Source organism: Chrysemys picta, chromosome 1, assembly GCF_011386835.1.
Source record: "Chrysemys picta bellii isolate R12L10 chromosome 1, ASM1138683v2, whole genome shotgun sequence".
In the NCBI taxonomy this organism is placed as follows: Eukaryota; Metazoa; Chordata; order Testudines; family Emydidae; genus Chrysemys; species Chrysemys picta.
Genome location: NC_088791.1, coordinates 292606969 through 292625198, shown reverse-complemented (window position 1 = coordinate 292625198; position 18230 = coordinate 292606969). Strand labels below are relative to the sequence as shown.

General features: G+C 44.7%; 1 protein-coding gene across 11 annotated transcripts in view; it reads right to left on the bottom strand.

Moving 5' to 3' along the window:
- AKAP11 (A-kinase anchoring protein 11) overlaps nt 1–18230 on the bottom strand; it is a 65881-nt gene that overhangs the window by 44093 nt on the left and 3558 nt on the right. For 10 of the 11 annotated variants that reach the window (XR_010597780.1, XR_010597781.1, XM_065581172.1 and 7 more), the window contains 2 exons: nt 16356–16463; nt 2953–3069 (listed from right to left, as the gene is read on the bottom strand). Coding sequence is in view for 8 of the 11 variants with exons in the window: in XM_065581172.1 (XP_065437244.1) it covers nt 2953–3069; nt 16356–16415 (177 nt within the window). In the remaining 3 variants the exon portion in view is untranslated. The remainder of the gene's footprint in view (nt 1–2952; nt 3070–16355; nt 16464–18230) is intronic. The other variant, XM_065581179.1, reaches the window with a different exon arrangement.

The window sequence follows — 18230 nt, the reverse complement described above, 5'->3', positions numbered from 1 at the left end:
TATTACGGGCCATCCTACGCAGGAGATCCTGGTGAGCCCGAAGATCTATCGGAGGGGGACCCGTACATGAAGTGCCCGCCACTGCCTCATCCGGAGAGGAGGAGGAGGATGCCTCCGGTGGTACCGGATCCAAGGGGGGGTCCTGATCCCCCTGCTCTTGGGCCGGAGCATCACCTGCACTTGGGTCCATGGTGTCGGGTGGCGTGGACACGGAAGCCTCCATGCCTCCTGGCGGAGGCCGAGAGATGGTGGATTCTGGGGCCCTTCTGACCGAGTGGCCCGAGCGAGAGGTCGATGGTATTGGAGCCCCTTGCTCCTGGTGGTACGCCCACGGGGTCCAAAACGACCAGTGAGATGGTCCATGAGAGTGGTCCTCTGCCATCTCCTGCCAATGGCCCAAGTTTCGTTCCTCGGCTTGCCCTTGAGGGGGGTATGCCGATCTCGACAGGTCCTCCGAGGAGCGAGACACCGATCTTGACGGCCATGGCGGTGCCGAGAGAGATGAAACGATCCCCGTGGGCTGCGGTGCCGCACGGTGCCGGTCCGGAGATGATCTATCTCTGCGCGGTGCCGGCGATCGGTGCCGGGACCGCGACCGGTGCCGATGACCTCGTCGGTGCCGGGAGTCGGATCTGGACCTCGACGAGGACCTGGAGTATGCCCGGTGCCGGGAGCGGCCCCTCGACGTCGAGCGTCGACCGTAGCGGTGCCGAGAACTACGTCTCGACGTTGATCGGTGCCGACGATCATATCGGTGCCGAGACGTAGAGCGGTGCCGCGAAGAAGATCTTGGCCGCGAGTACGACCGGTGCCGAGACGATATTCGGTGCCGGGACTGCGAGCGGCGTGGGGACCTGCTTCGGGACCTGGATCGGTGCCGAGGTTCCAGCCCTTGTGATGGAGGGCGCATCAAGGCAGGTTTCCCTCTCGACTGGACCGGGCGAGTCAACGGTGCAGTCGGTGCCGGTGGTTGGGGCGGTGCCGGCTCCGTGAGAGCTATTAAGTCTCTCGCCGCCGCGAAGGTCTCTGGAGTCGACGGGAGACACTGTATCACCGCCGGCCTCGGTGGAGACGCTATTTGCACCGGACTCAACGGCCTCGGCGCCGGAGTCGACGGTGCTGGAGGCACCTGTTTTCGTTGCTCCACCGGCGGACGCGGCTCTACCCCCGGCACTGGGGGAGCCGGCGTCTTCGGCACGGATGTCCCCGTCTTATGGGCTTTTTTATGCCCTGGGGATAATGACCGGCGCCGAGGCACTTGCGGTGCCGACGAGGTCCGGTGCCGGGGAGGCTTGTCTGACGCCACTCGCGTGGTCGTCATAGCCGGTGCCGCCGGGGCACTGCGCACCGAGGTGCTAGGCGCCGGAGCCTGGCCCGTAGAAGGAGTGTCCGGGCTAAGTGCCGCCTCCATCAGGAGTTGCCTGAGCCGAAAGTCCCGCTCCTTCTTGGTCCTTGGTTTGAAGGCCTTACAGATCTTGCATTTATCTGTTTGGTGGGACTCTCCCAGGCACTTCAAACAGGAGTCGTGCGGGTCGCTCGTGGGCATAGGCTTAGCGCAGGAGGCGCACTGCTTGAAGCCGGGAGCGTTGGGCATGAGCCCGGCCCCGCGGCCGGGGGAGAAAGGGGGAGACGACCCCCTTAATCCCCTGAACTACAATAACAACTAGAACAACTTTAAAACTATTTAACTATTTAACTACAAACACTAGAACTACAACTATAACTATAACTGCGAATGACTAACTAAGCTAGGGAGAGTGGAGAACAGCTAAGCAGCGCTCCACAGTTCCAACGACCGTCAGGGGCGGTAAGAAGGAACTGAGGGGGCGCCGGGTCGGCTGGGGTATATATTCAGCGCCATGAAGGCGCCACTCTAGGGGGCTCCACAGCCGACCCGCCGGTGTTGCTAGGGTAAAAATCTTCCGATGATCGTGCACGCGGCGCGCACACACCTAATGGAATGGATATGAGCAAGCACTCGAAGAAGAACTAGTCTCTACAATGAATTCAATGTTTTCTCTGTTTTAGTTACAGGCAAATTTAAATTTCATGAAGGCCACTATCATCTCCAATATGTCCTGCAAGATCTTGACAATGAGGTTACTCTCTTGTATCTTGTTAGATTTTGTTAGATACTCAGAAATCCCACCATTTTTGTCCTGAGAAATTGAAAACCAAACTGGAGAAAGTCCTTAAAAGTATACTGTAAGGAGTATCTACCACTCTCAGCGGCCAATCACAGTATCACAAAAACACAACCTGTTCAAATGCATTCCTGATATGATCTTTAATTACACAGTTTAATACTTTGTATGCTGTATTAACCATGACAGAATGCAGACTGAAATACTTTTTAATGTAAAGAACGTTTACTATATCTTACATTAAAATAATCAGGACAACTTCAAGTTATAGTCAAGTTAAAAAGAAAGTCAACGATGTTTTAATCTATTTGATTTCTAAATAATATAATTTAGTTGTCCTAGTTAAAGAAATGAAACAGTATAATTTAAATTAACCTGGCCAGTTTAAAAAGTGTTTGAGACCAAACATAATTTTTGTTTTTACTAGAAGTGGTTAATATGCAGAAAGCTGCATTACATTTCTTTGACGTATCTGATGATTGGTCCTCATTAAGTTAATTCATAGTAGTACATGTAAACAAAGCCAGGACATCATAATCCATTTTTGGATTAAATTAGATATTGCATCTTCTTTTCTTAGACCACATGATATTTCTCAAAAAGCGGAAATGTTTACTCTTTTGGTAAACTCCACCATTCTTCACTCTTCTGGTGAACCTAAAACTAATTAATTAGGTAGGAGGGTAGAGTTTATTTGCAATTCAGAGTCATGTTCTACCGCACATTATATAATCCTGCAGCTTCTGTTGTGAACTAAAAGCATCCTTCATATTTATACAACAGTGTAAGTAGACATGCCATGTCAAACCTCAATAAAATTGTCCTGTTCCTCCTGCCTTAAACAGTCTTCAGCGGACACGTTACATAATTCTTTTCTGCTCTGTAGCAATGATTTCACAGAGCGTAGTACACCATCAGTGAAATCCTGAAAGGCAATGGAGAAACACATAAATGTATAGCAAATGAAAAAGCTGAGCAGAATTTTAAATGTGGGGTATTTTTTTCCACAAACATACAACTGTTTTTCTGAACACTGTTTCAAACTATTGTGTGTACAGGCCACCAGCCATCAGCTGCAAAATTTAAATGCTACTTACGATTATGGGGAATCATGCAGTTTTCAAACTGCCAACAGACCTACGCTTCTCTCCAACCAAAAGAATACCCCTCAATGCAAAAAAGCCACATTCTTTCCAAAAATGCCAAGTCCTAGCTGAGATGGTCTATAACAACAGTAGAGAGAAAAACAGGAGTTGCTATTGATTAGTTCAAACAATACCTGGACTCTTAGGATGAGCAGGGAATAAAGTATCAGGCAGATACAAAGAAAGGCCCCTATGCATCCGAAGAAGTGGGCTGTAGTCCACGAAAGCTTATGCTCTAATAAATTTGTTAGTCTCTAAGGTGCCACAAGTACTCCTGTTCTTCTATATCACTCTGTACCTGCAAATGAACCTGTACACTTTTCTTTTGCATAGGCAACAATTTAAAATTGTTCTTCCTATGGTAAACAAACACAAAAAATATGAGGAGGCTTCAGCAGTTAACAAGTAATATATTCACTCGGTCTCCCAAGTAGCCGCTAAAAGAATGATGAAAGAACAGGGTTCATTGCATGAGTTTCTTGGTGCAAATATTTAACAGGAGAGGCACACATGAACAGAAGACTATTACAGATGTTTGTAAAATAGGTACCTAAAAGCCAGTAGAATCTAACAATTCTGTAATTAAGATAAAGAACAAAAGAATCAAAAACTTGTTTATTATACCTGGAATTTAAAATCTATAGGAAAAAAAGGTTTGTAAAACTGAACAAAAAGATAAACAAAACTACTTGACTCTTCAGGTCAGGGGGAAAAAAAAAAAAAAAAAAAAAACCTCGGTGCCTTCTCATTTTACTGCAAGAAAGTACTTTGCAGAAGGCCACCAGTTTGAAAAAAAAAACTAGGTCACCTTTATTTCTGTAAGAAATGCTAAGGTAGTTCCTGAAAGAGAAGGACTGCAGTTAAGCAGTAATTGGAAACATGTCTGCAAAAATAACCAGCCAGATATAAAGTTGGTGCCAAAAAAATAAAAAAATAAAAAAATGAAGTAAATGAAAAAATGAGTTGAACCTACTAACACTGAAGTACAAAATTAACAACAAAGTTACCTAAATCTTGAATAGCTTCTGATCAGCAAAAGTAGTAGAGAGACAAATTTAACCAGGGAACGTTCGAGCTGTCGACATACCATCAGGAAAAAATAATCACTTTATGGTAAAATTTTGTCTTATGTCTTACAATTGAATCTTAAAAATGGCTCCAGAAAAATGGTATAACATGCCACTCCATAAGATGCCTGATAATTCCAGAGTGAGCAGCACTATTATCTTTCTACACCCTGATATTGGAGATTGAGGTAGCATCTTCAAAACTGTCAGACAAAAGGAGAATGTAAACCTAGATTAAGGATTCTTAAAACTGTTCAAGTTGTGGAACACATTTTAGTAGAGTGCTTGTCTCCTGGATCACTTGCCCTCTCACTGGAGATTGTACAACATCCCAACAACTAAAACAGTTATTTACACAGAAAGGTAACAGTAAGCAAGTGAAATATTTTAAAATGAAATTAATACTGTAAATGTTTTGTCCATTTGATATAAATTAGTCATAGTGTCTTAATTTGCTATTCATTTAATCTTCCTACTCCATCCTTGAGTGATGGCATAATGGCTAAAAAAAAGTATGTACAGACCCCCATGTTGCTGCTTTGCAGATATCAGCTAGAGGGCTATTGCTCAGAAAGACAGATGAAGTGGACTGAGCTCTGGTGGAGGAAAGACTTTAGAAAGACCATAGCACAACTTCAAGAGCTTCAGAGGAGGAAGGATAGCTCAGTGGTTTGAGCATTGGCCTGCTAAACCCAGGGTTGTGAGTTCAATCCTTGAGGGGGCCACTCAGGGATCTGGGGCAAAATCAGTACCTGGTCCTGCTAGTGAACACAGGGGGCTGGACTCAATGACCTTTCAGAGTCCCTTCTAGTTCTAGGAGATAGGTATATCTCCATATATTACTATATTATTCATACAGTCAGAAATCCAATGTGAGATTCATGGAGCAGACACTGACTGACCCGTAACTCTCTCTGCATAGACTATAAAAAGCCTCGGAGAGATTCTAAAGGACTTAAAGGTAGAATGCTAAAGCTCTACAAACATCTTAGGTATGAAATCTTTCTTCCGCTAAGGAAGAATGAGATTTCACTGAAAATACCAGGAGATGAATAGTTTGGTTCAGATGGAAAGCTAACTTTACCTTGGGCATGACCTTATGGCGTGGCTTAAAGGAAACCTTGTTAGCCAGGAGAGACTAAAGTTCTGCAACCCTCTTTGTGGAAGTGATTGCCACCAGAAAAGCTGTCTTCATAGTCAATAAAGATAGTCAGGTTGTAGCCATAGGTTCAAAGAGAGAGTGGGACAGGAGGGAATCCTTCCAGTTTGCAGATGACTAGATTGAGATCCGATACAGATACAGGATCACACACAGGAAAGTAAATGCTGAATAGACCTTTCAAGAATTGGGAAGCAAGTTGGTCGGAGAAAATTGAAAATCCTTCTATTGATAGAGGCAGTGCAGAAATGGAAACTAGTAGACTGACAGAACTAATGAAAGGCCTGATGACTTTAGCTGCATCAGATAGTCCAGCACAGTCTCCTCTGTGGGATGGGACAAAAACTGTTGAGATTGCACCCAAATTGAAAATCTCTTCCACTTTGCTCCATATGATGCTCTAGTGAATTCTTTTCTGCTGCCCACCAAGATGATCTGAACCTCTCCGGAGCACAATTTCTCATGAGAATTCTACCATAATTAAGCTATAAAATTTCTTAAATAAATGTATATTGAAGTGTATACTCCTAGGTAGCAAAAAAAAAAAAAGTCCCAAATCTAGTGTTAAGGTTCTATTTAGTTATAAATCATCATGTTTTAATGGTTATATCAACTAATGAGAATGCACCTTTCTTTAGAAAACAACAGAGGTACACATGGAAAAACTGATAGAACTCAATGATTTAAATGAAGGCTTTCCACTTGGTGATTTAAACTGTCCTGATTTAAATCAATCCACCCCCTAGAGACTGTTCATGCCATGAGGTGGAGACATTGGTGGTTGGGATGTAGAGACTGACCCTGGTTCTGAGACAGGAGATCCTCGACTAGAGGTAACGTTATTGGCAACCAGACAGAGAGATGATACCAATGCTACCTTGACCATGATGGTGTGACAAGGATTAAATGTTGCTTTGTCTCTTTTCAGTTTCCTGAGTAACCTTGGAATGAGAGGAACTGCCAGGAAAGCATAGAAACGATGTCTGGACCCAGGGAGAAGGAAGGCATCTCTGACTGAGCCAGGCTGCAGTCCCTTCTGGAGCAAAATCTCCTGCACCTGTTCAGGTTGGTTGCAAACAAGTCTATTACTAGATACCCCCGTAATGGAAAATCTGAAGGAGAACATCCTTTCTGATTGACCATTCATATTGGTCTACGAAAACCCTACTGAGGGAATCCACAATTGTTTCTCTCGCTCAAGGAAGGTGGAACACATTCCAGGAGACATAGTTTTTATACACAGAATCCATAGATGGGCAGCTTCCTGGCATAGCTGAGATGATCTTGCACTTTCCTGCCTGTTTAGATAAATCATGGCAGTGGCGTTGTCCCTAATAACTTGTATCACCTGGGTCTTGATGGTGGACCATAAACATCTTGCAGGCCTGATGAATAGCTTGGCTCTCCAGCACATTTATGTAGAGTAAAACTTCCTGTTGATCAAAGAGCTTGTGCTTGAAGTTGACTGAGATAGGCCCCTCCAGCCTTTGGTAGATGCATCTATTACCAGAGTCAGAGTTGGTTCTGGGGACAGAAATGGATCTCCCTTGCTTGCGTTTCACAGACCCAGCCACCAATCCAGAGACTGAAGCACTCATGCAGGTACGCAAATCTGCATATGTAGAGGATGCCTGAAAGGATGATCACTGTCTGCAGGCCTTCATTCAGCATAAGGGGAAGTCTGGTATGTGGAGTTATGTATGTGCACAAGGCCATGTGGCCCAGGAGCTATAGATAGGCATGCACTAATGTCACTGGGTTGGACTTGAGGTTTTCTGAAAGAAACCAAGCACTCTTATACCTATCTGTGACAGGGATAACAGCCCTGCACACGGCAAACTACTTAAATCCTGGGGATTTTTTTTTTTTTAAATAATAAATTCTCCTGGTAACTGTTAAAAATATTATCTAAACTAACTAACTAACTGTATACACTAAAAGATTTCTGAATGATGCAAATGCTATGAGGAGCTTTAGCTGTCACCCCATAGGTGGTGAGAAGGAATTGAGAAGGAGGCAGCAGATGTGCACCTTTTATGCCCTCATAACACAAAGTGAATAGGGCTATATGTGCTACCTAGTTGTACTTCTGGGGAGGAAAGTCTCCAACTCAAGTGCACTGGGCATACTTACCCCTGCAGTAGAATGTATATGTGCACAACCACTTGAAGGAGAACTCAGGTTTCAGGTAGAGGTACAGCATCTTCATCCACAAGTCAGGAGCAGGATTTGTTCTTAATAGCAACCAATGTATATAATTCCCAGTTATGTTATGGCCAAAAACTGGAGTATTCTCAAAGCTGCACTTGCTAGTTCTACCTATTCCACCCACACAGACAACCAGAAAACTGAGATGTTCGGTGAAGAGTCCTAGTATCAGCAACTGATCAACAAAGGCTTCACTCTTATTAGTTATACTGAGGATGTACATATTTCACCCTGAGAACCATTTGGAGCAAACCAGTGCTGATCAGTGAAGTGCTGTATTAAGCAAGGAAAATCCTTGTCACTTCTTTTCCTAGCTTAAAGCAGCAATTCAAAACTTTGCCACATCCTCTCAGTGGACAGTAAAAAAGGAAGTCCACATGTACAGATGCTTCCCACTCATACTGAACGTTAAAAAATGAACAAAAACCATCTCTACTTTCATCAGATTGTTGTAAGGGCAACTGGCTCTCTTGAACTCATCTAAAGAGCTGCTCCCAAAGATCTGCAGCCATGTATGAATTTATCAGGTGACTATCACTCTAGAGGGGAACTGATTTAACTGACTAGCTGCAGCAGATACCAACCATAACAAAAACTAACAAAATCAGACACATTTATGATTACATGAGGCTTTAGAGTTTCACTATTTGCAGATACACCGAATAGGACTGTTGGAGTGCTTTCACTTTTACAGTGTTGCCCCTTAATTAAACAATCTTCTGATCTAGTAAATTCTTAAGCTTTCACTTGAATTCAACGAGTTTCTTTTGTAAAGATGGCTGCTTGGGTTCCAAATGATAGAGCAGTCCCAAGGCCACATCCACACACCCAAATGCTTTGGCAGATAATGAAAAACTCCTTTGAAGTATCACAGTAGTTGACAAAAATTCTTGTACGTGTTTTGGTCTGAGTCTGCAGAAAAGGAAAGCCAGACTGCAAGGAGGGGTTCAATAGGAGAAGAAAAGGAGGGTGGCTCATTACTACCATACTGGCTGGCTCCATGGAACAAAGCAAGGAGCATGCACTATAATCCAATTAACTACCCTTTTGGGGAAATGTGGAGAGTAAGAGGGAGCTTAGTCAGATCCCAGCAGGGCTAGCAGACAGAAAACAATTTGGTGGGTTCCTGGCTGCATGAAAATGTAGAACTGCACAGTAAAAAAAAACCCCCAAATCAGCATTTCATGGCATATCTGAAGTGCTAAATTCAATGATACATAATTGCAGAGTCCAAAGGACCCTGACTGAGATTAGCATAACAATTCATACCTCTCGGACCTATTGATTCAGGCAGGAATCACTGCATTGGTTCACAACCTGTTCTCATGTTCAGGGATCTCTCTACAACAATAAGGGCTAAAATTGTAGTAAAAGGATAATAAAGGAAGGGTAGCCAAAGCCCCCTAAAACTCACTGGACATCAAACCTGAGAACTGTAACAAGTTAATATAGTTCAACGATCCTTTCTAAACTACCAGTTTCATAAATTCAGCTTTAAAACTTATTAAAAAAATGTACAACAGAATGGAAAGTCTACTATGCCTTGTATGTCAATAATAGTATCAAGCTCTTTGAGGGAAGGGACTGTCTTTTTGTTCTGTTTGTACAGCTCCTAACACAATCTGTTCCTGGTCTATGACTAGGGCTCTGTAGCGGGGTAGACACCTGCTCCTGCCCTGAGGGGCTTAAAGCCATCCCTGAGAGAGAGCTGAGAGAAAAGCTGGGCTGATTTGGAGCGTGTCCTCCAGCTGACGCTGCCTCCCAACAGACCCAGCTGGCCCTATAAAGGTCAGGGCAGCCAGGAGTTCAGAAGGCTCTCTCTGGTTTTAGAGGGAGCAGGGCCTGGCTGTCTAGCAGAAAAGGTACTGGGAGTGAAGCAGGGCTGAGGCAAGCCAGAGGAGCAGGGGAGCTCCTGGCTGGCAACTCCCCAGGCTGCACGGCCTGGTTTAAGGCCTAAAAGGATACTGGGTGGTAGAGGAAGGCAGCAGGTCCGAACCCCCATGCCTGTGATGAGTGGTTTATACTGCAGTCTGCCCCAGGGAGTGGGGCTAGATGGAGACTGGCAGTAGCCCAGACTGAGGTGAGGTGGGGTTAGTGGGTGGGGGTTCCTCTGGGTGGGGAGACCCAGAAGCTGAGAGTGTGGGGGTACTGCCAGGGGGGCAGCACTCCAGAGAAAGGGGCACTGGGGTCTGGGAGGGACACATGGGGGCCCAGTGGTAGCGGATCACCGGCCAATGGAGGGCGCTCCAGAGGGCTGGTGAGCTAATTCCCACAGATGACCAGCAGGAGGCACTGCCGGGTGAGTCTGCGCTAGCTTACAGGCTCCTAGATGGTACAATAATACCAATACGAAATGAAAGATCTCCAGTGACAGCTCATGTCATTCCAGAACATTGGGTTCAGCAAAACTCAAAACTTCAGAAAACCAGGAAACTCAGTGAAGGTATATGCCTGTGTAACCTTGACAATGCCCCCCCCTGCAGCTAGCAATAGCCACTGGCAATTATCCACAAGCACTGCAGCTTCATTCAGTGTGTGAGTTGTAGCTGTACTGAATGGTTTGAATGTTGGAGACTGTAGGTGGGACAGGTGGGTAGAGGTGTATTTGTGAGCTAAGCAAATGGAGACTAGTTTGAGGAGTGTCTCAGAGCTGTGATTGCGATATGAGAACAGGATCTGCTCCCACCCCACCCAGGTGTACGAGCAAAAGAAAAAGTAGCATGTGAACAATGAGGAGCTAGTCTGCATCATTCGGTTGCAAAATTGGGTAGGTTGTCTCAGTACCAAGGCATGGGAGGGTGCTTGTGGGGGAGTCTCTGACCATGGGAATTGTCAGCAGTGAGATGGGATGTAAGTGCAGTCTGTGGCCTTGGCTACACTGGCGCTGTACAGCGCTGCAACTTGCTGTGCTCAGGGGTGTGAAAACGCTCCCCCACCCGTGCGCAGCGCTGTAAAGCGCCAGTGTAATCAGCACCTGCAGCGCTGCACGCTTGCTCGCAGCGCTGCAAGCTACTCCCCTCGGAGACGTGGAGTACTTGCAGCGCTCAGAGAGTGCTCTCGAAGCGCTGGCGGCACAACTACACTCGCGCTTCACAGCGCTGCCGTGGCTGCGCTGTGAATCCCCAAGTGTAGCCAAGGCCTGTGTTTACTGATGGGTAAGGTGAAATATAGGTTTAGATGGTACCCTGTGAGTAAGTGTGAAGTAGTTGCTAAATTTCACAAGAGCAGACTAAGTGCAGGTGCAGGTAGTTCCTTCCTTGTACAGTACTCCCATTCTGTCTTTTATTATGGGTGTTTTGGGTCATTGCTTACAAATGGCAGAGTTAAGGTTACATAAGTGTGTACCTTAACTCTGTATTTCCGAGTTTTCTTAAGTCTGAGTTTTGCTGAACTCTAAAGTCTGAAGAGACACAAGCTGTCACAAGGAAATTTACGTTAATGTTTTTCGTCATTTTATTTCCTAAGGTGTTTTTTTGTTTTTTAAAAACAGAAAGAAAATGTGTCTGTAGGAATTAGTGATTATTGTAGCATGCAGGCCAAGTGGGAATATGGATCCTGGTCCTATATCCTTCTCCTCTCCACCTTACTCTTGTGGGAATTCCGCACCAAAAAATTAAAAAATTCTGCATACAATATTTTATAATTCTGCAAATTTTTGCATATTTTATTTGTCAAAATAACACTATATAATCACGCCAGTTTCAATTATTTTGGTAATTTATTTCAAAATACCTGTCAGCAAGTATATCTAACAATACAGGAAAAAATATTCCCCCAGGAGTAGAGTTAAAGAAACCCCTATGACAACCTAGTTCCTGTTTCTCTGCCTCCTTCCCCCGCAGAGCCCAGCCACAGGGTGCTCCTGGCCCCAGACCAGACATCTACACCTCTCCCCCGCAGAACCCAGTTGCGGACACCACTACTCCCCAGCCCAGCCACTCGCACCCCCTACTCCCCAGAGTCCAGGGATTCAGAGGGAGAAACAGCCTGACACTGGGTCCCAGGCTTTGTTGTATGGAGTTTCCTGCACACCACCTCCTTCCTTCAGGACTTCCTGAGAACTGCAGCAACCGGGAACCCGCCAGCTCCCTCCCCTCCCCTTCCCTCTCACCCTCTGGCCAGCAGTATCTTCTATTTGCAAGCTGTGTTCTGCCGAGTCCAGCGGCCCCTAGTGGCAGCCAGCAGCTCTGCAGCCCACTTTGAGGGGGAGGATGAAATTCTGTGCAAATTCTGCATTGCTCAGTGGTACAGAATTCCCCCAGGAGTAACCTCTCAGCCCCACCAACAAGCCCTATCCCTTCTAGTCCAGCTGCCCTCCAATCTGACCCGCACCAAACAATTTTGTTCCCACTTCCTCTCACCCCATGAAGCGGGCGGGAATGGAGCATATCCTTGATTGGTCTGTGGCAGTGAATCCAGGTTTCCCCTTAGACATGACCTTGGAATCTGACTGTCCCGCTATGGATGATGAGAGAACCCAAAGACTCTAAATAGCCACCACAATTTTCTGAAAAGATGCTGTATTCTGTCCCTGCTTGGCCAGACTGGGTTTCCCCTCACATCACTCTCACATTCTCAGTAAATGCAGCACACAGCTCTACACAGGAATCTGCAGCCATAGGAGCCACAGGGAGGTATGAAATGGCCCATTCATCTCAATGTGACGGTCTCATGAATAAGAACACCTCCAGGAGATGAATACAGCCTAAAACAATAGGTCTGAGACATGTGAATTGCTCCATTCACGTCAGTAGGTGTTCTCATCCGCCCTCATGGTGCTGGAGAGGTTCTGACATGCATCAAGCGTGCCTGTTCTTAGCGACTCACTCCAGTTTCAGCCATGGGTATGTATACACTGCAATTAACCACTCATGGCTAGCCCATGCCAGCTGACTCAGGTTCAGGCTAAGAGGCTGTTTAATTGCAGTTAGACATTCGGGCTCGGACTGGAACCCAGGCTCCAGGACTCTGTAAGGCGGGACGGTCCCAGAGTTCAGGCTCCAGCCCAAATGTCTACACCGCAATTAAACAGCCACTTAGCATGAGCCCTGCCATCCCAAATCAGCTGGCATAGGGCAGCCGCAGGTTAATTGCAGTGTAGACATACCCACTGTGTTCTTTGTGCATGCTCTGAGCTTGCCCATTCTAAGCTCTGTTTTGACTACCCGACCTCTAAACTGCACCCCTGTTGTGAGCTCAAATGAAAAGTATGTGAAAGATCATAAGCTGTTACAATAACCATGAAAAACCCTCAAGTTGTTTACAATGTTGAAAATTGTAAAAAGTGCAAGAGAACAAGACAATGAAGCTAGATTAGCCTAAACCAAGGACTGTTGAAATTATGCTTGATCAAAACAGAAGACATGGAACCAGAAGCGAATAGCTCAAAATTGGTGTGATGGGTATTAAATCTAATTGATGAACAACATAATAAGGGGGAATGAATTATATTGCCCCTTTTTTCCCTTTTGGGGTTTCTTGAAAAAGGGACTTTGAAAAAAGATCAGTTCAGTTCTCCCTCTTATCTCCCATCCCATCCTGCATCCCCCAGCTCATCCGCCAAACCACCAGCACTCCAATTCATCTCAGCTCATCATGGGCTCATCTAAAAGGACCTTCTTCCTGAAAGGAAAGCTGGCTGGCCAGCCTTGATCTTGTACAAGGAACTTTGTTTTCACCTGCAAGGTGGGAGAGGTAGTATCTTTTATTGGACGAACTTCTGTTGGTGAGAGAAACTTTCGACAAGCTTCAGAGAGCTCTGTGTACCTCAAAAACTTGTCTCTCTCACCAACCAAAGTTGGTCCAATAAAAGATATTACCTCAACTTGTCTCTCTAATATCCTGGGACCAGCACAGCTACAACACTGCAACTCACATTATACAATCCTCTGCCCATCAGTGGGATAGCTAATTGACTGCACTGCAAAGGCACATAAGATCCTGTATTGTTTTCTCTTCCCTTGTTGTTATTTTCTACTCCCACTATCTCTATCCTCTCTCTCACTCTCTTGTCTTTTCATCAAATCCTGAAGTCAACTCTGCTGTATTCGTCCAAGCCTGCCTTGTGCAAGAAGAAAAGATAATCAGATGACATCCCTGACCAGATTGTAAGACAAGGTCCAAGCAGCAAGTGTCGTGGTTGACTTGTCAGCCAAAGCACCAGCTCGTAACTAACCAGCGATCCACTATTCCAAAAACACCCCAAAAAGCCGTATTTCATACCTCTTTTCTATCCTCTCTCGCCATCTTGTCTATCTAGAACAGAGTAAGTAAATGTCCTCTACGCACCAGGACAGAATGAAAATACCTTTTCCTTTTCATCAAAGAAAGGTTGCTCTGAAAATAAGAGACTCCTATTTTGTCTCCAAAAAGAGAGACTTTAAAGGTTTTGACTAAGTTTGTTTTGCATAATCACTCAACCACAGTTTCAATATAAATGCCTGTTTTAATTTCTTATTCTTTCTTATGTTTAATCAATAAACTTTTAATTTGAACTAATGCTTTTGGGTGTTTGCCATGTAACGGAGTAAAACCAAGGCCTCTGTTTAACTTACCTATCTGTTTAATGTTGACAGTCAAAGAGTTTATAAACAGCTTTAATTCTTTAGGCCTTTGAGATCAATACTACAGCTTCGCACCCAGTGAGGCACGGCTTACCCCAGATCCTGGCACACACAAAAGGAGGCAGGGAGTAGAGCTCAGACACCCCATGTGGGCAGGGACCCCCCCACCCTCAGATCCTAGCTCACATGAGATGGGGAAAGGAGAGGGGCTCAGACCCACCCACAAAGACAAGCCCTCCAGAACCTGGCTCATATGAGTGGGCACATGGAAAGAGGTCAGCCCCCGATAGATGGGCAAGGGATCCCTCAGATCGTGCCACAGACACCCCGGGGGGGGGGGGGGGAGAGAGGGAGGCTCATACCCCCAAAGAACCATGGCCTCCCCCATATCCCAGGTCGCATGAAGGGGGCAGGGAGAGGGGCCTAGACCCCCCTCACCCCAGATGGACAAGGACCCCCAAGACCATGGTGCACACAGAGAGGATCAGGGAGTGGGGCTCAGATACCTCTGAGAGCAGGAACCCTAGATCTCAGCTCACATAGGGCAGGGAGAGAGAGCAGCTCAGACTTTCCCCCCCCCAATCCTGACGCGCACAGAGAGAATGGAAGAATGTGGGGCTGACAGGCTTCCCAACCCCTCTCATGTCCCCTACCACCTAGCCCCATTTATCCCCCTCACCCTGATGCAGCCACAAATCCTTCTCACCTATATTACCTCCACTACTCCACCCCAGCCTTTATCCTGCCAGCAAGCATTCACATATATATTTTATTAAAATATTTAGATTATATTTATTTATAAAATAAAAACAAAACCCTAACAGAGACAGAATTTAGGGATATGCCACCAAAATCAATCAAACATTCATGCCCAATGTGTGACTAGAACAGACATTGCCTGGGGTGGGTCAGGTTCAAAGGACTATTGTATATTTCCTCGAACATCCAGCTCGTGTGCAATTTTGAAGGCCAACAATTCTGTTAATTCTTCTGTCCACACATGCTCAGTGTAATCCAGTAGGCATGCAAAGACGTTTCTCAACATTTGAATTTGATTTCCCCCAATGGGCTGGTCAATGCCATGCACTCTGTTGGAGGTAACTCTGAGTATGTAAAACTATGATGCAATGATTGGAGCCCTGGGTTGATCTCTATCTGTGAGCAAAAACAGGCTGCTAGAATCCATCAACTTTTAGAAAAGCTGTTTTTTTGCAGGAGCTACATTTTGGAAACTCGTTGGTCAGAACCCTGCACCACCACGAGGTACACCAAATTTCAAGGCTATCTGAGTAACTGTGTAGATTTTAGAGCACTCAGAAAATCATTGAGGAAAGACTTCTGATATTCCCCAATCTAAAATGACTTATTTCAAAAAAGCATGTAAGATTATTAAAGCTGCTAAACATCACACCCTAAATGAAACAACAACAACATAAATAGTTATAAATACCATCCATAACAAATGGAGGACAGATTTTATTTTTCACCAAAAGCATTGCCCAGCAGAAGTTCATGTGAACTTTAGCATAAGTCAGTCAAGAACCTGGGGTGGAATTAATTTTTGTAGATATGTCTTATTATAACATCCTTAATACAAATGTCACAAAATAAGATTTGACTGTAAATAACATATGTATGTTTTCTTTTGTGGTAGGAAACTATACTAATATGAACACCTATTACTCCCAAATAAAATATTTAGGTTTGCTAAATAAGGTAATCATCTAACAGTTGCAATTTTTCTTAAAACCTTCTAGATTTCATAAGAACTACAGAAAACATGAAGCAAGAGGTAAGTCCACTATGTCCTTTGTTTAAGTTACTCAGTTTCCCAGATTTACAAATGTACCAAAGCAAAAGCAATCTGAAAGCTATTTGCCTCCTTAAATCTTTAGCCTACTAAGACAAAACAAAAATGAAAATTTAGTTCCATGTGAGCTAGGATCTGGGGGGAGGGGTGTCCCTGCCCACATGGGGTGTCTGTCAGCTTATTTTCTTCAATCTAACTCTCAAGATTCAGATCACAAAGAATTAGGTTTTTTTTTTAAAAGAACAAAATAGCTGTTTACCTTTTTCATTGACACTTTAGGCTTTGTTTGACTGCTTCGGGCCCTGGTATAAGTATCCATGGTTTAATTGCTTTTAGTAGTCATGGAAGAAAGTCAGCTCAAAAATACCTACAGAAAAACATCACATCATTATTTTGTGCTTCCCATTACCTAGCATATATTGAGAAAACTACTTTTGATGAAACAAGCAATGAATCCACAATTTTGTGACAAAAGATATCTTAAAACTGAAAGTTTAAAAAAAAATATTTCATCCATGCAGATGTTGCCTTTTAGATACTTCCCTTTAAAGTTTACATTTAGTTTCTTTTAAAGAAAAAATGTTTAAAAATCTTATAATTAAAACCAATATACTTCCCTTTAGTCAAGAGTGAGTGGGACAAGTTCCCTTGGTGAGCAGTGCCTGGGAAAATGACACATACTTTATTTTTAACATTTCACTTTGTTGTCACTGAATGGCAATGAAACTTACCAGAATTGTGTCACTGTCATTATTGGTGCCGAATAATAATAATTACAATTTAACTGGCTGTGCACACATACTCAACATATCTATATTCAAATGCACGCTGGAGAACATAAGGAAATTTTCGATTGTGCATTCTGCACACATCTTTGTTAAATCAAAACAATTTTTTCCAAACCAAACAAAAACTTTAGTCCTCAATAATGAGAGGGATGAGGTTTTGGAGCAGCCTCTCAATAAGAGCTGTGCGGCAAATAACTTAGTTAGTTCTGAGAGAGAGTTGGACTATGAGAGTGTGATTGTATGATGGAGTTGCTTAGGATGATAGGGACAGGGCTCAACAGCCAAGGGGCTCACTTCCAGTTTATGTCTTAACATTCCTAAATGCTCATAATTCAGGGTTTCAGCCAGTCATCTGCCAGACTCAAGAAGGGATTTCTCCACCCGCCCCCAATGTATTCTGGAAGGGTTTTTTAAATCTCCCTCCTCTGAAGCATCAGGGTTCTGAGGTGTCATCAAGCATTCTCTCTTTCAGGTACTTGGTTGGCTGGTTCCAGCTTACATGCTAAGGGTCTAACTGATCGCCACAGGCTGGATCAGGAAGGAATTTTCCCTCAGGCCAGACTGGCAGTGACCATGGGTTTGCGGAGGTTTGGGGTTTTTTTTTTTTAGCCTTCTTCAGCAACATGTGATTATCTGGGCATATCTCACTTAATCATTTCACTGCCAGAGCAGGGCTTCTGCCACTGGTGCACCTTGGTCCCTCCTATTTTCTGTCTGTGGCACATAACAGTCTAATACAGTGCTTCTCAAAGTCAGGCCGCTACTTGTTCAAGGAAAGCCCCTGGCAGTCCGGGCCGGTTTGTTTACCTGCTACGTCCGCAAGTTCGGCCGATCGCGGCTCCCACTGGCCGCGGTTCACCGCTCCAGGCCAATGGGGGCTGCGAGAAGGGCGGCCAGCACATCCCTGGGCCCATGCTGCTTCCTGCATTGGCCTGGAGCGGTGAACCGCAGCCTGTGGGAGCCGTGATCAGCCGAACCTGCGGACGCAGCAGGTAAACAAACCGGCCTGGACCGCCAGGGGCTTTCCCTGACCAAGCGGCAGATCGGCTTTGAGAAGCACTGGTCTAATATACTGTGGGCTGTAGTACTTTGGTCTAATTTTGGTTGTTGGGTTTTGTGAGCGGGTATTGGATTACGCTGAAGCACTATGATAGAGAGTGAGATCAGAATAGATGATCTGGTAGCCTTCACTATAACAACATTATGTCCATGTCAAGTTTCAAACCACAGCTTTTTTACAGCAGCATTATCTAAAGAGGTGTATACAGATTTTGAATTAAAAATGAAAGATTTTTTCCCCAAATCTAAAACAACTAAAGGAATTTTCCTCAAAGTTTCTGAAAAAA